Below are 22119 nucleotides of genomic sequence, written 5' to 3' on the forward strand. Positions count from 1 at the left end.
AGATCTAACACATGTAAATCAGTCAGTACAATGCTAGACACATAGCAGACGCTCAGTAAAAGTTAGACACTATTTAGTACTTTTTATTATTCATTCATATATTTACTTGGGGCACTTTAAAAGTTAGCTGAATTGGTAGTAGGAAGAAAAGGATATTCAAACATCTTTTATCTTTTCCATCCATTTCTACCCAAACTGTTTAGGATTATCCCAATCCTGATTCTCCTTCCTCTCTTTATCCTAAAACCTTATAATGGCAGAGAAATAATGGAGAGGAGGGTGTGTGTCACCCTTAATTCATTTACTTCATCAACTTGTCACCTGACTTTAAGAAGCAGGAAAACTTTACTAGGCTACATTTATCTAAAAGATAAAACCCTGCAGATTTAAGAACTATTTAAATTTGATAGTTTTTGAGAAGCATTTAGAATAGTGGCTGGCACACACTGACCCATCAATATATAAAAGCTCTTAATATTATCAACATCATCATCAAGAATTTACCATAACAGCATTGGAATACACGGTTTTTTAACAAACAAAAACCCATGTAGCAAGAAAGCTGCTTGGTGCTGGAATCATTTCTAAATCATTTCAGTAAGCTCCAATGTGAGCCTGAACACATTCTACTGTCCTGTAAGTTTTCACTTCACAGAATTCAATCCAACTGATCCAACGGAATACTAAAGCCATTGCTTGAGCCACCTGCCCCTAGGGTAGACTGAGGACTTTTCAGTTACGACCAATTTTCACAGGCACATCCGTACTGCACCCTCATCAGAAGACTTCATTTTCTGTCACAGCAAGTTCTGTACTTAAAAGAATGAAAATCTAAAAATGCAAAAAACTACACGTGAGAACTGTTACTGTCAGGGGAAAATTACAATGAATGGAATGAATGAAGATGACAGACTTTTTCATTTACATAGTGATTTCAAAATAGAATCTTTTCACCCATTCCTGGTAATAATAGCACCAAAGGCACTGTTTTCATTCTGTTATCATGACAATTTCTTTCTGGGTAGTACAGTTGTTTTTCTTAGTTTATTCTATGCAATGGAATTATTCCTTTCTAACTTATTATTGTTCTTTCGTTTAACATTAATGTAGCCTAGGCAGCTGCAACTTTCATCCTACTTACTGTCAAAATGTTAGGTAAGAGGAAGCTCAACTGAGTTTAGGATTTGGAAATAGTGTATAAATTGAGTTTGCTTTTGACTCTCATAAAAGGGAGTCCTAAAATATTTTTTGCACAGCAGTGAAACAAATATTTCTCCATTTTGTTAGACTTCATCACTTCACAAGCAAGAAACACTTGGAATGTGGGTACTGAGTATGACTTTTGATTGTTACTCCACTCCCTATCAACAAATGTTTAGGATTATTTCTACATCTGCTTGCCAAATCACTGCCAGCTGAAGTATAGTGTTGTCACTGAGAATATATGTTGGCAAATGAATCTGATCCAAAATGTTTCAAAGAGCTACTGTGATGTCATTATCTGCTTCCTAAAATAAACTAAGAGACACATTACAGTCAAATATGCTAATTATTAATACTATTATTTCAAGCATTCTAGAAAAATTCTAACCAAGACCTAAAACAGAAATAAATATGCTCAACAGTAAGGAAACAAAGTTATCATTGCTTGTAAGATCATATGCCTGTCTTACTAAAAAGCCCACAAGAATAAACTAAAAAACTATGTACACTATTAACTGGCTGGATAAAAAATAAACATGCAAAAAATAAATGGCTTTTATTTGTGTATCAATCACAGTTTGAAAAACAAAAGAGGCAAAAATATTTCCTAACAGCTATAAAAATTTTATAATATTTTAAGAAATTTGTAGACTTATATGAAAACTCCAAATCTTTTTTTTTCCCCAAATCTTTTTACTGAGGTGAAACAAACTAGGTAAGTGAAGATTACACATTCTTATGTAGGAAGATACAGTATTGTCACAAGGTAGATTCTTTCCAAATTATGTAATTTATAGCACTTCATGAATTTTCATTTAAAATCCTGTTGACTGAAAGAAAAAAAGAAAAACACATGACCTAAAAGTTGCAGGTTATGTTTTATTCGGGTATCTTAGTGAGGACTATAGTCTGGGAGACGGCCTCTCAGATGCTCTGAGGAACTGTTCTAAAGAGGTAAGGGAGGTGCCAGGATATACAGGAGTTTTCGTGGAAAAAAAAAAGAGTCGAACATCAAACGATTACTGCTGATTACAAAAAAACCAGACATCTCAAGTTAATGATTTTAGTGCTTTTCTATGGATGGGAAGATGCAAAAGTCTTGGCTCACTGATATTATTGCTTTGATATGCACCTTAACTATCTAGGGCCAGGATCCTGTTTTTCTCCGTTCTGAATGCCCCTCAGGGAGCACCATTATGGGGGGGGAGGCAGCTGCAGTGGCTGATGGCTTGAGGGCAGGCAACATTCACTGTTTAATGTGGGCGCACTGTTTAGTTCTAAAATTCGTTTAGAGGAATAAAATTCAATTGTATCTAATAAAATACTGAGAAAGAAGAGTGATTAGGGAGGATGAACTGTTCTTTCAAATATTAAAATATATACCAGTTGCTAAAATAGTTTTTAAAAAGTGTTTTACTGGCCCCAAAACTGATAGCTCAATAAAATGTCCAAAAACAGATGCTGGAATATACAAGAATATAGTAATATAATAAAGATGGTTTCAAAGTCAATAGGGAAAAAAAGGATTACTCAGTAAATGGTACTACAATAAAGATGTTATTTCCAACTTAACTATTTGGGAAAAAGTCAGTGAACGCCACATACTAAAATAAATATGGAATGGATAAAGAGTAAAATGTAAAAAAGAAATCATTAAGCTATTAGAAGAAAATATTAGAACATTTATCTATTGTCAGGATACAGAAGGAATTTCTAAATAAAATATATAAGAATAAAAATATTAATGAAATATTATTTGACTTTACTATAAAAAATATGAAGCAAAAATCAAAAGGCAAACAATAAACTGGGAAACATTTGTTTAGTACATTAGTACATTAGTAAACAAACACAGTATTCTTAATATTAACATAAGGAATTTATTTATTAAAAAAACGCCAAACCCTGAAACCCTAATAAGGATAAGTGAAAGAACAATTACCAGACAAAAATACCAATTATTCATAAACACGAACATATGTTCAACATCACCAGCAAAGAAATGTTAATTAAAGTCACGAGACACCCATCTCTCACCTATCAACAAGATAGTTTTTTAAAAACATAAATTTCAGTTTCGGCAAAGGAGTGGCCAAACAGGCACCCTTGCATGTTCTGAAAGGAAAGTAAATGTAAACCACCCTTCTGCAAAGCACTTGGCCTCATGTATCAAAGGTCTTTCATTCTTTCACTCCATAGATGTCTGACTATCCAGATATTAGGTGCTCAGCCAATAATGAGACATGGCCCTGGCCCTTACAAGGTGGCCCTCTTGAGGGGAAGAGAGACTTTAAACAGATAATTACTTACACAACTAACCATGTGATTACAACTGTGCTTGCTAAGTGTTACTCAGAAATACAAGGTGCTCTGAGATAACTTAATAGTAACACCTGATTTGGGGGGTGGGGGAGGGAGATGCAGTCACAAAGACTACCATGAGGGAACGACCTTTGAGCTAAGATCTGAAGGAAGCAGAGCAATTAACTAGGTAAAGCTGGGGTAAGGGGAAGTGGGAAAAGAGAGAAGAACGGCTAGACTGTGTATGCAAAGGCCCTGAAGTAAGAAAAAGCAAATCTCTGGAAATACAAAAACTGGAAAAAATGCTTTTTTGCCCCAAGCTCAGAAAGAGGAATTAAGCTGAGGAGGCAAACAGAGCTTTCTATACCATAACAAAAATGCTGGTCTTTAGCCTAAGGGTAATGGGAAGCCATCTAAGGGTTTTAAACAGGGAAAGCAGATGAGATTTTTCTTTCTTTTAAACTGTCTCTGGTTTCAGGATGAAGAATGGCTGAGGCGGGAGGGCAGGGAGTGCACAGGGACTAAGGACGAGGCTATTGCAACCACGGAGGTGAGAGAGCAGGGTAACCCCAACTGGAGGATGGCCTCAGACAGAGAAGCAGGTGGATGCTGGATACTTTGGGTGTAAGTCACCAGACACCGCTTAGAGAGGCCATCAGAATGGCTCAGAGGTTTCTGGCATAAGAAGCTTCTTGGATTGTGCTGCTCCTGGCGATAATGTTCACACCCTTTGACCCAGTCATTCTCCGAGGAATCTATCCTAGGGAAACAATCAGAAACTTGGACAAGATTTATTTTCAAACATGCTCAGTACAGTCCTATTTATAAATTTAAAACTTCTAAGCAATCTAAGCAAAATAGGAGAATTTTAAAAATAAATTATGGTACTACCATACAATGGAATATTAGGTAGCCATTTAAAAGTCATATTTAATGTCAAGAGAAGCTGCTCAGAATATGTTAAGTAAAAAAAGAGAAAACACAGGCTGTTAAAATTAACACAATTTTATGTTTAAAATACAGAAAGGCTTGCATGGACATATATCAAAATGTAATTAGTGATTGCCTCTAAGTAATAGGACTAAGTGTGTTTAAATTTCTTTGGGTCTTCCCATTTTTCCAGTGTTCTCTAAAATGAGAAGGTATATTTTAATTTTTTAAATTATTTCTATTTTTAAATAATATTTTTTGAGCATTTACTATGTGCTAGGCACTGTTCTAAATGTTTAATGAATATGAACCCATTTAATCTTGAAAACATTTCTAAGATACAGAAAAGTTAAGTGACTTGCTCAAAGTCACAGAATAAGCCAAAATTTGAACCCACGCAAGCTGACTTGAGTCAGCTCTCTTACATCACTACCCTACACTGCTTGTGGAAGTACTGTATTTATACTCAAAGAAATAACTTTAAAAAGAACAAATTATTAAGACAACCCACATAATGGGAGAAAATATTTGCACGTCATATATCTGATAAGAGTTAGTATCCAGAATATATGAAGATCTCTTTTACCACTCAACAACAAAAAGACAAAAAAAAAAAAAACAAAAAAAAACACACATAAAGACAAAAAAATCTCAATTAGAAAACAAGCAAAGGATTTGAATAGACATTTCTCCAAATTAGATATAGAAATGGTCAATAAGCCCATAAAAAGATGCTTGACAACATTAGTCATTAGGGAAATGCATCAAAACTATAATGAGATAATACTTCACACCCACTAGGATGGCTAGAATAAAAAATGGAATAAGTATCGGCACAGATGTAGAGAAACTGGATCCCTCACACGTTGGGGTGGGAATGTGAAATGGTTCAGCTGTTCTGGGCAACAGTTTGGCAGTTCCTCAAAAGGATAAACATAGTTGCTGCATGACTCGGCAATTACACTTTTAGGTTTAACCCAAGAGAAGTGAAAACATATGTCCACACAAAAACGTGTACCTAAATGTTCATAGCAGCATTATTCATAATAGCCAAAATGTGGAAATAACCCAAATGTCCATCAACTGATGAATGGATAAACATTTTGTTTATCCATATGATGGAATATTATTCAGCAATAAAAAGAAAATACAGATACATGCTAAAACATGGGTAAATCTTGAAAACATGATACGTGAAAAAAGCTAGACACAAAAGGCCACAACTGTATGATTCCATTTATATATACCCAGAATAGGCAAACCTATAAAAACAGAAAGTAGATTAGTGATTGCCAGGGGCTGGAGAAGGGGGTGAATGGGGAGTGACTGCTAATGGGAACCAGATTTTTCAGTGTGACGAAAATGTTCTGGAATTAGATAGTGGTTGTGGTTGCACAACATTGTGAAGATGTTAAAACCACTGAATTGTATACTTTCAAATGGTGAATTTTATGTGAATTTCGTCTGAATTTTAAAAAAGAACAAATCGTCTTTAGTAAAAACTCAGAGCAGTTTCTCTCAATTGCAGAGACTTTCTACTTCCCTTTTTCTTCTATGCTGGAGTACTAACTTTAAAATGTCAAATTACTGTATCTCCGCTATAAAACAGGATAATAATAGTACCACTCCAAGTGGGTCTGAAGAAGATTAAGAGAGGTAATATGTATAAAGCCCTCAGAACGGTGCCTGACACAATAGTTCTCAATAGCTCTTAGTAGTAGTATTGTATTTGGAGTCTAACCAGGAGGTGAAAAAAATTACAATTTCTATTTTTCTTCAAATTATTGTTTAACAGACCCTTCAATGAGTGGAAAATTTATCTGACTAAAATCAAGAAGAAAAGCGCACAAGCTGATTTTTACATAGCTGCTGCTGGTCTAGCATTTAATTTAAAAATACAATAAACATTTTGGTCTGTGACTAGAATGAGATGCCAAAGAGTTTCGGGTCTATTAATCCTGCTCTACCTGTCACTGGAGTACAAAGGGGTTCCAGACACCAAAAACCCAATAATTATATGAGATATACTAGAAGATCAACATGAGAAAACGAAGCTTGGAGAAGCTGGAAGAGAAACTGGGTAATTTTCTGGTTCCTTCTGAGTTATTAATAGATATTCTTAGAGCCACTTCACAACAATGCTTAAAACACTATGAATTTCTAGACTACAAAATTTACCCATATTTAAATAGAAGTTAAACACATATTCTGAAGCCAGACAGTGGTCATGGACTTCTTTAGATTAGAAACAGTTTCTAATGTAAACTCTTTCTTTCCTATAAACTGTTTTTAGAGTAACAGTAATTGCTTTATCTGGCTTAAGGCAAAAAATCAAACTGTTACAAGTCTTCAGGGAAGAAGAGGGAGCTGGCATAAATCAAATTGCTTAAGAGGATGAAAAAAACAGCTTCACATATGTTTCACATTTATGTAATGCAATAGAGGTCAGGCAGCTGATACAGCGGAGAGATAAAATTACACCCAGACTGAGCACTATAAATAGTGAGTGAGGCCACAAATAAAAGGACACATTGTACATGAGTCAAAAGTAGAAGGGATTGTTAGATTAGTATTGGTCTCTTTCAATCACATAAATAATAGCACATTAACAAATATTTATTATTATTAAGTGTCTACTATGATCAATGAACCATGATACATGAACAAATACATTTTATGTGGGGTTATAAATTATAGGTTGTTTAGTCTAAAAAAATTATCTTAAACTGTCCTTTTAAAATTTCTAATGAAGTTTTCCCATCTGAAAATGGTCCAAAAGAGGATTTGAAATAAAGGATTCTCTAGAGATAAAGAAACCACGGTTGAGAATATGGGGATGCTATTGAAGAGACATTATGATGATGATTCCTTGTAGTCCTACCTGTATCTGTGTGTTTCGTTCCCATCCTGAATCGTATCTGCTTGCCCTGAAGGACCTCAGAAAGATGTTTTGCAGTCCAGTGTTGGGCTGGCCAATCAAAAACCATGTTACAGAAGACTGCAGGTTGTTGTAAAGACATTATAATTTCTTTCGCTTTCTCTGGTGTAAAAGGTTTGACATGTTTACCTAGGGAGAGAAATAAATAACTTAAAAGTTATTTCATATAATATGAAGAATAAATAGCTAATATCATTTCTATTACGGCAAATCTTTCTGTGTAATTGCACTGCATTTACTCTTCATTTATTACTGTTGACATAAATATTTGGCCTCAAACAGCCATAATTCTTCAATGATTTTTCTCAAATATTAAATTGTAAATGTTGGAAAATATTTACAATCTTCAATGTCAAAAATGTTTTTTTAAAAAGGCTTTCCAAGTATTTATATACATTTAAAAGATGCAATTTTTTGAAAATATTATTTCCTAAATAGAGAATTATGTAAGAAATGCTGATGGAACCTACTCTTGAACAACTAGAGTTGCTGAACTCAGCAATAATTCTACTTGATATAGCACATGTTCTTGCCAAAAAGACTACCGCATTCATACAGCAGTGGATGGGGAGCAGGAGAGGGGATTATTTTATTTCAAGATTTAAAAAGATAAAATATGTGCTAGGGTGGATATCAGTGTTAATCATTGATTCTGACTGCATCTATAAACTGTACAAGGGAATATGCACAAACTAACACTGTGACTTACTGAGGACTTCAATAAATTTCAATCATAGAATGTTAATCCCAGATAGGAGGGTAAAGATTAATATTTCTTAAATAAAAGAACAAGTAGGGACTTCCCTGGTGGCGCAGTGGTTAAGAATCCGCCTGCCAATGCAGATGGTACGGGTTCGAGCCCTGGCCTGGGAAGATCCCACATGCCACGGAGCAACTAAGCCCACAGTAGTGCGCCACAACTACTGAGTCTGCGCGCCTAGAGCCCGAGCTCTGAAACAAGAGAAGCCACCGCAGTGAGAAGCCCCCGCAGTGAGAAGCCCGTGCACCAGAACGATGAGTAACCCCTCTAGCCGCAACTAGAGAAAGCCTGCGCGCAGCAACGAAGACCCAACAATGAAGACCCAACGCGGCCAAAAATAAATAAATAAATATATTAAAAAATATATTAAAAAAAAAATTAAAGAACAAGTAAGTTTCTCTTTAAAGACATCTCAAGATGAAAGTCTGGGGGGAAAGTTGAAAAATGCTTCATACTCTGATCCCCAAAACATGAATTTATGATTCTCTAGTACAATCAGCTAAACCCTCTATTTCAGTTACCTAATCTGTAATTACACTTACTCAAAAAATTACGAAAAGCTCATGAATAATCCAAATTCCCCCTTCAACCAACCTTCTTCTAAACTATCTGACAAAAGGAGGAGGGATGGGAGGGATTAACCAAGATGGCGGAGTAGAAGGACGTGCTCTCACTCCCTCTTGCGAGAGCACCAGAATCACAACTGGCTGCTGGACAATCATCGACAGGAAGACACTGGACTTCACCAAGGAGGATACCCCACGTCCAAGGACAGAGGAGAAGCCACAGTGAGACGGTAGGAGGGGCGCAATCAGAGTAAAATCAAATCCCATAACTGCTGGGTGGGTGACTCACAGACTGGCGAGCACTTATACCACAGAAGTCCACCCACTGGAGTGAACGTTCTGAGCCCCATGTCAGGCTTCCCAACCTGGGGGTCCGGCAACGGGAGGAGGAATTCATAGAGAATCAGACTTTGAAGCCTAGTGGGAATTGATTGCAGGACTTCGACAGGACTGGGGGAAACAGAGACCCCACTCTTGGAGGGCATATACAAAATAGTGTGTGCATCGGGACTCAGGGGAAGGAGCAGTGACCCTGGGGGAGACTGAACCAGACATAACTGCTGGTGTTGGGGGGTCTCCTGCAGAGGCGGGGGCTGGCTCTGTTTCACCGTGGGGACAAGGACACTGGCAGCGGAGGTTCTGGGAAGTACTCCTTGGCGTGAGCCCTCCCAGAGTCTGCCATTAGCCTCACCAAAGAGCCTGGGTAGGCTCCAGTGTTGGGTTGCCTCAGGCAAAACAACCAACAGGGAGGGAACCCAGCCCCACCCATCAACAGTCAAGTGGATTAAAGTTTTACGGAGCTCTGACCGCCACAGCAACAGTCAGCTCTACCCACCTCCAGAGCCTCCCATCAAGCCTCTTAGATAGCCTCAATCACCAGAGGGCAGACAGCAGAAGCAAGAAAAACTACAGTCCTGCAGCCTGTGGAACAGAAACCACATTTACAGAAAGATAGACAAGATGAAAAGGCAGAGGGCTATATACCAGATGAAGGAACAAGAAAAAACCCCAGAAAAACAACTAAATGAAGTGGAGATAGGCAACCTTCCAGAAAAAGAATTCAGAATAATGATAGTGAAGATGATCCAGGACCTTGGAATAAGAATGGAGGCAAAGACTGAGAAGATGCAAGAAATGATTAACAAAGACCTAGAAGAATTAAAGAATAAACAAACAGAGATGACCAATACAATAACTGAAATGAAAACTACACTAGAAGGAATCAATAGTAGAATAACTGAGGCAGAAGAACGGATAAGTGACCTGGAAGACAGAATGGTGGAATTCACTGCTGCGGAACAGACTAAAGAAAAAAGAATGAAAAGAAATGAAGACAGCCTAAGAGACCTCTGGGACAACATTAAACGCAACAACATTCGCAATATAGGAGTCCCAGAAGGAGAAGAGAGAGAGAAAGGACCAGAGAAAATATTTGAAGAGATTATAGTCGAAAACTTCCCTAACATGGGAAAGGAAATAGCCATCCAAGTCCAGGAAGCGCAGAGAGTCCCATACAGGATAAACCCAAGGAGAAGCACGCCGAGACACATAGTAATCAAAGTGGCAAAAATTAAAGACAAAGAAAAATTATTGAAAGCAGCAAGGGAAAAACGACAAATAACATACAAGGGAACTCCCATAAGGTTAACAGCTGATTTCTCAGCAGAAACTCTACAAGCCAGACGGGAGTGGCATGATATACTTAAAGTGATGAAAGGGAAGAACCTACAACCAAGATTACTCTACCCGGCAAGGATCTCCTTTAGATTTGATGGAGAAATCAAAAGCTTTACAGACAAGCAAAAGCTAAGAGAATTCAGCACCACCAAACCAGCTCTACAACAAATGTTAAAGGAACTTCTCTAAGTGGGAAACACAAGAGAAGAAAAGGACCTACAAAAACAAACCCAAAACAATTAAGAAAATGGTCATAGGAACATACGTATCGATAATTACCTTAAACGTGAATGGATTAAATGCTCCAGCCAAAAGACACAGGCTTGCTGAATGGATACAAAAACAAGACCCATATATATGCTGTCTACAAGAGACCCACTTTAGACCTAGGGACACATACAGACTGAAAGTGAGGGGATGGAAAAAGATATTCCATGCAAATGGAAATCAAAAGAAAGCTGGAGTAGCTATACTCATATCAGATAAAATAGACTTTAAAATAAAGAATGTTACAAGAGACAAGGAAGGACACTACATAATGATCAAGGGATCAATCCAAGAAGAAGATATAACAATTATAAATATATATGCACCCAACACAGGAGCACCTCATTACATAAGGCAACTGCTAACAGCTATAAAAGAGGAAATTGACAGTAACACAATCATAGTGGGGGACTTTAACACCTCACTTACACCAATGGACAGATCATCCAAAATGAAAATTAATAAGGAAACACAAGCTTTAAATGACACAATAGACCAGATAGATTTAATTGATATTTATAGGACATTCCATCCAAAAACAGCAGATTACACGTTCTTCTCAAGTGCACACGGAACATTCTCCAGGATAGATCACATCTTGGGTCACAAATCAAGCCTCAGTAAATTTAAGAAAATTGAAATCATATCAAGCATCTTTTCTGACCACAACGCTATGAGATTACAAATGAATTACAGGGGAAAAAACGTAAAAAACACAAACACATGGAGGCTAAACAATACGTTACTAAATAACCAAGAGATCACTGAAGAAATCAAAGAGGAAATCAAAAAATACCTAGAGACAAATGACAATGAAAACACGACAACCCAAAACCTATGGGATGCAGCAAAAGCAATTCTAAGAGGGAAGTTTATAGCTATACAAGCCTACCTAAAGAAACAAGAAAAATCTCAAGTAAACAATCTAACCTTACACCTAAAGAAACTAGAAAAAGAAGAACAAACAAAACCCAAAGTTAGCAGAAGGAAAGAAATCATAAAGATCAGAGCGGAAATAAATGAAATAGAAACAAAGAAAACAATAGCAAAGATCAATAAAACTAAAAGCTGGTTCTTTGAGAAGATAAACAAAATTGGTAAGCCATTAGCCAGACTCATCAAGAAAAAGAGGGAGAGGACTCAAATCAATAAAATCAGAAGTGAAAAAGGAGAAGTTACAACAGACACCACAGAAATACAAAGCATCCTAAGAGACTACCACAAGCAACTTTATGCCAATAAAATGGACAACCTGGAAGAAATGGACAAATTCTTAGAAAGGTATAACCTTCCAAGACTGAACCAGGAAGAAGCAGAAAATATGAACAGACCAATCACAAGTAATGAAATTGAAACTGTGATTAAAAATCTTCCAACAAACAAAAGTCCAGGACCAGATGGCTTCACAGGTGAATTCTATCAAACATTTAGAGAAGAGCTAACACCTATCCTTCTCAAACTCTTCCAAAAAATTGCAGAGGAAGGAACACTCCCAAACTCATTCTATGAGGCCACCATCACCCTGATACCAAAACCAGACAAAGACACTACAAAAAAAGAAAATTACAGACCAATAACACTGATGAATATAGATGCAAAAATCCTCAACAAAATACTAGCAAACAGAATCCAACAACACATTAAAAGGATCATACACCACGATCAAGTGGGATTTATCCCAGGGATGCAAGGATTCTTCAATATAGGCAGATCAATCAATGTGATACACCATATTAACAAATTGAAGAATAAAAACCATACGATCATCTCAATAGATGCAGAAAAAGCTTTTGACAAAATTCAACACCCATTTATGATAAAAACTCTCCAGGAAGTGGGCATAGAGGGAACCTACCTCAACATAATAAAGGCCATATATGACAAACCCACAGCAAACATCATTCTCAATGGTGAAAAACTGAAAGCATTTCCTCTAAGATCAGGAACGAGACAAGGATGTCCACTCTCACCACTATTAATCAACATAGTTCTGGAAGTCCTAGCCACGGCAATCAGAGAAGAAAAAGAAATAAAAGGAATACAAATTGGAAAAGAAGAAGTCAAACTGTCACTGTTTGCAGATGACATGATACTATACATAGAGAATCCTAAAACTGCCACCAGAAAACTGCTAGAGCTAATTAATGAATATGGTAAAGTAGCAGGATACAAAATTAATGCACAGAAATCTCTTGCATTCCTATACACTAATGATGAAAAATCTGAAAGAAAAATTATGGAAACACTCCCATTTACCATTGCAACAAAAAGAATAAAATACCTAGGAATAAACCTACCTAGGGAGACAAAAGACCTGTATGCAGAAAACTATAAGACACTGATGAAAGAAATTAAAGATGATACCAACAGATGGAGAGATATACCATGTTCTTGGATTGGAAGAATCAACATTGTGAAAATGACTATACTACCCAAAGCAATCTACAGATTCAATGCAATCCCTATCAAATTACCAATGGCATTTTTTACGGAGCTAGAACAAATCATCTTAAAATTTGTATGGAGACACAAAAGACCCCGAATAGCCAAAGCAGTCTTGAGGGAAAAAAACGGAGCTGGAGGAATCAGACTCCCTGACTTCAGACTATACTACAAAGCTACAGTAATCAAGACAATATGGTACTGGCACAAAAACAGAAACATAGATCAATGGAACAAGATAGAAAGCCCAGAGATAAACCCACGCACCTATGGTCAACTAATCTATGACAAAGGAGGCAAGGATATACAATGGAGAAAAGACAGTCTCTTCAATAAGTGGTGCTGGGAAAACTGGACAGCTACATGTAAAAGAATGAAATTAGAATACTCCCTAACACCATACACAAAAATAAACTCAAAATGGATTAGAGACCTAAATGTAAGACTGGACACTATAAAACTCTTAGAGGAAAACATAGGAAGAACACTATTTGACATAAATCACAGCAAGATCTTTTTTGATCCACCTCCTAGAGTAATGGAAATAAAAACAAAAATAAACAAATGGGACCTAATGAAACTTCAAAGCTTTTGCACAGCAAAGGAAACCATAAACAAGACAAAAAGACAACCCACAGAATGGGAGAAAATATTTGCAAACGAATCAACGGACAAAGGATTAATCTCCAAAATATATAAACAGCTCATTCAGCTCAATATTAAAGAAACAAACACCCCAATCCAAAAATGGGCAGAAGACCTAAATAGACATTTCTCCAAAGAAGACATACAGACGGCCATGAAGCACATGAAAAGATGCTCAACATCACTAATTATTAGAGAAATGCAAATCAAAACTACAATGAGGTATCACCTCACACCAGTTAGAATGGGCATCATCAGAAAATCTACAAACAACAAATGCTGGAGAGGGTGTGGAGAAAAGGGAACCCTCTTGCACTGTTGGTGGGAATGTAAATTGATACAGCCACTATGGAGAACAATATGGAGGTTCCTTAAAAAACTAAAAATAGAATTACCATATGACCCAGCAATCCCACTACTGGGCATATACCCAGAGAAAACCGTAATTCAAAAAGACACATGCACCCGAATGTTCATTGCAGCACTATTTACAATAGCCAGGTCATGGAAGCAACCTAAATGCCCATCAACAGACGAATGGATAAAGAAGTTGTGGTACATATATACAATGGAATATTACTCAGCCATAAAAAGGAACGAAATTGAGTCATTTGTTGAGACGTGGATGGATCTAGAGACTGTCATACAGAGTGAAGTAAGTCAGAAAGAGAAAAACAAATATCGTATATTAATGCATGTATGTGGAACCTAGAAAAATGGTACAGATGAGCCGGTTTGCAGGGCAGAAGTTGAGACACAGATGTAGAGAACAGACATATGGACACCAAGGGGGAAAAACAGCAGTGGGGTGGGGATGGTGGTGTGCTGAATTGGGTGATGGGAATTGACATGTATACACTGATGTGTATAAAATTGATGACTAATAAGAACCTGCAGTATAAACAAACAAACAAAACAACTAATACTAAACTTTCATTGGATTATTTGTATGGAAATATGTTAAATGTTTCAGACATTACATGAAATTTCTAAAAATCTTATATGTTCTGGTATAATGTGATAAGTCATAATCCTAGTTATTACTTTAAAATGTATATCTCAGAAATAACTAATTTTCTTGTCAACTGCATTATGATGAACTTTCATCAAATCTTTAACTGTGGTCATTTTTAAGTCTTTTGTCATTTACAGACAGTTCTGGGTGTACTCTGATGCTTTTGTAAATGTGTTCCTATAAAAGGGTTTCATCTTCAGGAAATTCATGGAAAAGACTCTGACAAGTACAGGTTTCTGGTAACTGACTGTACTGCTGAACTGAATGAATAAGCATTTTCAGAACTCTAATGAAAAACTGATGAGCTCATAAAAGTGCTAACAAAAGATCAAGATGAAAAAAAAAATTAATTACGTGGGACTGAGTGAACTGATGAGGATGAGTATAATTTTTGTGACTTTGTTTGAATTTAAAAAAAAAGAAAAAATCCCACAAGGACTCAGAGGCAAAGAATATACAAATCAATTTTCACTGCAAAGTAAAGCTGTTACAGTGGAGGATTACTGGACTGAATGTCAATATTATGACATAGTATGAGTGTGTTTCATGTTTGGTAATTGCAATCATTGTTGCTTTTGTTGTGGTCATCCATGTACAATGCTTGGTGTCAGTCTATTTATCTCTTGTAAAAATAAAATACAATGTGTGTGGGGAAAAAAAAAAAAAAAGGAGGGATGGAGAAGGACTCATCGAGGAACCTGAGTAATTTGTACTTGTCTGAATGTGAGGCTTGTTTTTTAAAGAAAATGAAAATTTAGGTCAGTTTGGCCCTCCTTTCTCAGACAAGGGCAAAACTCGGAAACCTCTCCTAAACCAGTGGTGAAAGCGAGCAGGCTCTAAGCCCTCAGCAGTTGACATCTGAGAACACTCTGGCCCCTTCTGTGTAGTCAGGGCTCTCATGAGAGGACATCAGTGCGGGTGCTTCAGGGGATGGGCAAGTGCAAGAGGTGGGGCTACGTGGAGTAGGGAAGACAGAAGGCACTCTTAGGTCTTTATGTAAAAGAAGGCCCAAGTTTATCTTTAAGTGACCTTTACGTACTGAAGAGCCCTGTTAAGGAAAACAGGCTGTAACCAGGAATTGTTTAAAAAAGGTCTTAACCCATGCCAGCCTATAAATGTAAGCACAGGGTTACCTAGATTGCAATGTACCAAGTCTTCCTGGACTTGGAGTGCCTGGATTCCCTGTGTATGAAAATGGACAAGCCACATTTTTTATTATATATTTTTAAAGTTTTGCTAGACCATGAAAAGCTGCAATACATTCATGATAATACCTGTTGTTTGTGACATATAAATTAGTACTACCCTTTGGGAAACAACTGGGAAAATGAAGCAAAAGTCTCAAAGAACCACCCATTAACCTAATAACTCATGTTAGAGGAATTTGCTTTTAACAAAATAATCATAAGCTACACACATATTCATTTATACTATATATATGTACATATATATGCATAAAATATCTATTATCATAATAAAAAACCTGAAAATATAAACAACCAAATGTCTCAAAAGTAGAAAAATAATTTACTAAATATTTCTCCCATAGTACAGTCCCCTGGTACATTCAATTCATTAATAATAAAAATGAGGGCTCTGCTGGTGGTGCAGTGGTTGAGAGTCTGCCTGCCAATGCAGGGGACACAGGTTCAAGCCCTGGTCTGGGAAGATCCCACGTGCCGCGGAGCGGCTGGGCCCGTGAGCCACAATTACTGAGCCTGCGCGTCTGGAGCCTGTGCTCCGCAACAAGAGAGGCCGCGATAGTGAGAGGCCCGCGCACCGCGATGAAGAGTGGCCCCCGCTTGCCACAACTGGAGAAGGCCCTCGCACAGAAACGAAGACCCAACACAGCCATAAATAAATAAATAAATAAATAAATAAAAATTAAATATAACTTATAAAAAAAAAAAAAATGAGGGCTCTGTAGAAATGTGTGGAGCTGTAGGGACTGGAACTGACTCAGAGAGTTATTGCAACAGCCAAGTGAGAAGAGTGGTAATAAGGCCCTGAACAACAAAGGGTGGCAGTGAGGAAGGCAGAAATGGTAGAGATGGAGAAATACTAGGAGAACGACGTCAAAGACTATTATGACTGAAGAGATGTGGGGTAGGAGGCAGATGCAGCTGTAAGGAAGACTGAGGTTTCCAGACTTTGTGACTTGCCACGAGAGAAAGGTTAGGAGTGACATCTCCTTCTGTTGGGAAGATGAGAGTTTGGTTTTGATCATCATCATCATAACAATACCATATATTTACTTGTATAAGCCTTTACTATTTGCCACACACTTTTATATACATTAAAAGTGCTCATTGGATCCTCTAAGAAGCCTGTAAAACACAGGTAGAGAAGGTATTTTATTTCCATTATCCAAATGAAGAAATGGAAGTTCAGATGTCAAAGGTCAAAACACCAGTGATGATAGGACTATAGGTCAGGTTCCCTGATTCCAAGTCCAATGCTCTTTCTACCACATAATCCTGCTTCCAGAGAATTAAAACTGTAGGACTTAACACTAGCACTAAAAACAGCGGGACAGTATAATTCGAAAAGATAAGCTGATGCAGGGAAGCTTTAGATGGATCTACAGATAATAAATCCACATGTGCTGTTGGGGAGAGAGGAATGTTCTGGTTTGTGCACATGTTTGTATGTGTGGTGGGGGGAGTAGTTAATACCTATAGTAGAGATTGCTAGTTGCCTACCTTACCCACTACTGGTTCCTTCTTCCTCACTAACAGAACTTTGGGCAATGGGAGTGGCTGAAAAATTACATTTCCCAGATTCCTTTGCAGATAGGAGTGGCCAGAGATACATCTGGAAGTTGCTGAGTCAGCCTTTCCCCCTTATCCTCCTCTCCTGTATCTTGCCTGGAAAACAGACATCATGTTTAACCATCTCGACAGATAAAAGAAAGGCCCAGGAAATTGCAAACACCGGCTGAAAGAATGCAAAGATGTCCATCTTTGTGCCCCTGAACCAAAGCCAGCAAAATTCTATCCCCTGAACCCTTTCACATAAATACACTAACTCATAGACAGGACTCTGTTATTAGTTCATAACTGGTATAGCACCTTGCCTTCTGGGGCTATGGTTTTCAAGGACAACCATATTCTCCCTAGAGAGTGCTCTGTGGCTTAGGCTGGATGAATCATGGCTGATTCACTGTAACATTCTTTCAGTTCTACGGTTGTAAAATATTCAAGCTTTGAACATTTTGCTTCTAGAACTTTAAAGGGCAGAGAAAAACAGAAGCACCAGTCCTTTGGGGGTGACGAATTATTTATGCTGCTTATCTTAAATCAGAGCCAATAGATCACATGGCTTTGAATGTTTTCAAAACAGTTCTCATATTTGTACACCTAAGTACGTGGGCATTAGTAACACATGAGTAGTGTTTTGACAGAGGAGCTTCAAAGAAGTAAATAAATATTTTTTCCTCTAACATAACATTAAATTTTCTAAAAAAGTATTTCATGATCTGATCAAAAAATGCCAAACATCCCAAAGGTTATTTAATAGGAGACCCTAAAAACTAAAGTTTGCTGAGAAAGTACCAGGCCCAGTGATTGGAATATATTAAATGCTCAAACATTTGCTAAATGAATGAAAAGTGCTATAAAGCGTATGCAGAGTAGATCAGTAGGATGCTCACCATAACAGGAAATCAGCATACTTGCAGAATTTCAGGCCTATCAGTGAAATAAAACAATCAGCTGGTTGTGAGATACAAGTAATCTGGGTTCTGATCGTTTAATCAACAATGAACTGGGCTATTAAATTAACAAATTTAAGTGTTACGATTTTCTTTAAAGAAGAATACAATCTACACTGTACTAATTAAGTAGCCTAGTGATGCTCCCAGTCATTCCATGCCAGGGATATTTGCAAAGAGCTATAAAAATTCTGAAGCAACCTCAAAAGCCTTTAAAGAGTAAATGTATTTAGGTCTAAACTTGCAGCAAGTAGCAATTTCTAATTAGATGACTTAGAAACTGCTGGAAAAAATGATTAGTGATCTAGGTGTCGCACAATAGTCTCTTCTCCCTCCAAATGTAGCATGTTATTCAGACGATTTATTACAGCTTTGGTAACAATTCTTTGGAGATGGTGAAACACCATCAAAAAGCAATTTACTTTTTTCTCAGTTAATTTTTTCTTTAATTAATGCAAAGGACAAGATAATTTGAAACCTAATTTCTCTGAATTTGCTAGCAATCTGGCTTCAGTCAATTAATATCTGGCTTGGATTTGTATCTGAGATTTAGAATTTAAGACAAGAAATACCAAGTTTCCAGAATATGCTCCTAATATTGATAGAACACAACAAAGACAAAGATCCTGAAATTGAAATTAACTCACTTCTCATGTCAGGTATAATTTTAATAACTATTAATTTTAAATTTAATAGTTTTATATTTTATTAAAAAATTTTCAGAAGGTGACATCAGAGTAAGCCTCAAGTTACAATGCAGAGACTCACCACAGTGATACAGTATGAACAAAAAATTGGGTCCTAGCATTGGGAGCTAATTTATTTCTAAATATATACAGGTAAGCCTATGATGGCTTCATCAATCTGATGACTACTGTATATACACACAAGGGTCATCTACCATCTGGAATGGTAGATATCAGGGTAAAAAAAAATGAACATTTAGATCAGGTCAGAAAAATGCTGATGGAATTATGCAAGTACTACTTAACAAAATGACTGTGTTCAGACTGAAGACCGAATGGTAAAACTTACACCAAAGATGATTTTAATTTTATAGTCACTATTTTAAAATGTCAATACGAACTAAGAAAATTCTGCTGCTGCTGAACTGTCATAAACCCTTTGGATTTCAAGATCTAGACGGTGGTGCCGATGAAGAAACCACAAAGTGTTGAGGCTGTGTTGACATGACCTTGCCAATACCAATGCTCGCTGTGGTAGTGAACACCCAACCAGGTTCAGGCTGGGGACCGGAGACAGTTACATCCTGGACATTTACCATCCTCTTCTTCCCATCTTCTTACACTTGTAACTCTTGCCCAGTTAACCCAGAAAATTGTCTTCTCCTCCTCACTTTAATCCATTTATGAACCAGAAAATGACTCATAGTGCTTTTAAGTTCCTAAACCTAAAGCAAGAAAAGTAAATCTATATTTTAAGTGAAGTTAATACTTGAAAGACTGGTGCCTCAAAGACTGGAGCTCTTTAAAATGTTTCAAAGTACCTTCAAAATTTCTACCAAAGTGCTTCCATTTCTTCAGCTTCCACTAAGTAAATTTTCCGTAATTCAGAATAAACTGGTTATTTCATCTCTTTTCATCAAAAATATTCAACAGAAGAGTCTTGAAGAGGTATGTGGACACTCACATTCATAGTAGCACTATTCATAATAGCGAAAAGGTGGTAGCAACCCAAACATCCATTGACAGATGAAGGGATAAACAAAATGTTTATACATGCAGTGGAATATTATTCAGCCTTTAAATGGATGGAAATACTGTCACAGGCTACAACATGGATGAACCTTGAGAACATTTTGTTACGTGTAAAAACTCAGTTGCAGAAAGACAAATATGGTATTATTCTACTTACATGAGATACTAAAATAGTCAAATTCAAACAGAAAGTAGAATGGCAATTACCTGGGGCTGAGGAGAGAGAGAAAAGGGGAGTTATTTCCTGGGTACAGAGTTTCAGATTTGCAAGACAAAAAGGATCTGGAGATCTGTTTCACATTAATATGAATACACTTACTACTGAACAGTACTCTTAAAAATGGTTAGATGATAAATTTTATGTTGTTTTCTTGTCACAATTTTTAAAATACTGAACAGTTCTGTTTTTCTAATATTATCGTTATCAAATATGAAGTACCTTAGCTACATGTAAATTACACAAGTGCTCTAGCATGAGAATTTTTTACTTTTTAAGATCACACAGGCTTGTGTTTTTCTTCAAACTTCCCTGCCTCCTCCTGCCCTTTTAAAAAATGAGAACAAGAATGACATGGAGAGTATGGCACCTCTAACTGAAAAGGAATAAATCCAGTTCTGCAGGAGTGTAAGCTGCATAGGAAACTCAAGTCCATGTAACTCTGGAATGAGATATTTCCTTGGGCATGACTGGAAGAACGGTTAGAAAGGATGCATCCTTCTCTTCACCAAGGCATAAACTTGGCTATAATTAAAACTATGAGATTAGGGGTAGGGGATTAAAAGATACAATTGCTATGTATAGATAAGCAACAAGGATATATTGTACAGCACAGAGAATTATAGCCATTATTTTATAATAACTTTTTTAAAAAATTTATTTTATTTATTTTTTACTTTTTGGCTGCATTGTGTCTTCATTGCTGCGCACTGGCATTCTCTAGTTGCGGCGAGCGGGAACTACTCTTCGTTGGGGTGCACGGGCTTCTCAGTGCGGTGGCTTCTCTTGTTGCGGAGCACGGCTTTAGGGGCGTGGGCTTCAGTAGTTGTGGCATGTGGGCTCAGTAGTTCTGGCTCGCGGGCTCTAGAACGCAGGCTCAGTAGTTGTGGCGCACGGGCTTAGTTGCTCCGCAGAATGTGGGATCTTCCTAGACCAGGGCTCGAACCCTTGTCCTCTGCATTGGCAGGCGGATTCTTAACCACTGCGCCACCAGGGAAGCTCTATCTTGCAATAACTTTTAATGGAGTATAATCTGTTAAAATGCTGAATCATGTTGTACACCTGAAACTAATATAATATTATACATCAACTATACTTCAATTTAAAAAATTAATCAAAAAAATTTTAAACTATCAGAGCCCAATGTAAACAAATACAGTCTCAGTCTGAAAGACAGATTCAGATTCAAAGTATTGATTTTTAATTTCACTGAAACGCTTCAACCAATGTATGATCCTAGAAGTAACATCTCACATTCAGAATTCGAGTTGATTCTTAACAGTAAGTAGTTTCATGTTTGTTTGTTTAAGTCCATTTTTTTAAGAGTAGTTTTGGGTTTAAAACAAAATCAGGAGGGAGTACAGAAAGTTCCCATATACCCCCTCCCCTCATACATGCATGGCCTCCGCATTATCAACATTACTCACCAGAATGGTACATTTTTCACCAAAGATGAACCTAAACTGGCACATCATAATCACCCAATGTCCACAGTGTATCTTAGGGTTTACTCTTGGTGTTGTGCAGTCTATGGATTTGAAAAGTATAATGACATATATCCACCACTACAATATCCTACGAAGTATTTTCACTGTCCCCCAAATCCTCTGTGCTCTGCTTACTCATGTTTGTTTTTAATAATTTCCAAGCTGTTACTTCAGACAAAAAAAATAACACATCCTTGTGGTACATATACATACAATGGAATTTTATTCAGCCATAAAAAAA

The 22119-nt window shown here is 37.0% G+C and overlaps 1 protein-coding gene across 3 annotated transcripts in view; it reads right to left on the reverse strand.

Annotated features, from left to right (window-relative positions):
• HSPBAP1 (HSPB1 associated protein 1) overlaps positions 1-22119 on the reverse strand; it is a 61746-nt gene that overhangs the window by 34951 nt on the left and 4676 nt on the right. The window contains exons 2-3 of one of the 3 annotated variants that reach the window (XM_061193169.1): positions 21069-21459; positions 7316-7501 (exon numbers count right to left, since the gene is read on the reverse strand). The exons of 1 other annotated variant lie outside the window; for it this stretch is intronic. In XM_061193169.1, coding sequence (XP_061049152.1) covers positions 7316-7501; positions 21069-21108 — 226 coding nt within the window. In that variant the 5' untranslated portion in view covers positions 21109-21459. The remainder of the gene's footprint in view (positions 1-7315; positions 7502-21068; positions 21460-22119) is intronic. One more of the 3 variants, XM_061193168.1, reaches the window with a different exon arrangement.

This window comes from Eubalaena glacialis, chromosome 6 (assembly GCF_028564815.1).
Source record: "Eubalaena glacialis isolate mEubGla1 chromosome 6, mEubGla1.1.hap2.+ XY, whole genome shotgun sequence".
NCBI classification, from domain to species: domain Eukaryota; kingdom Metazoa; phylum Chordata; class Mammalia; order Artiodactyla; family Balaenidae; genus Eubalaena; species Eubalaena glacialis.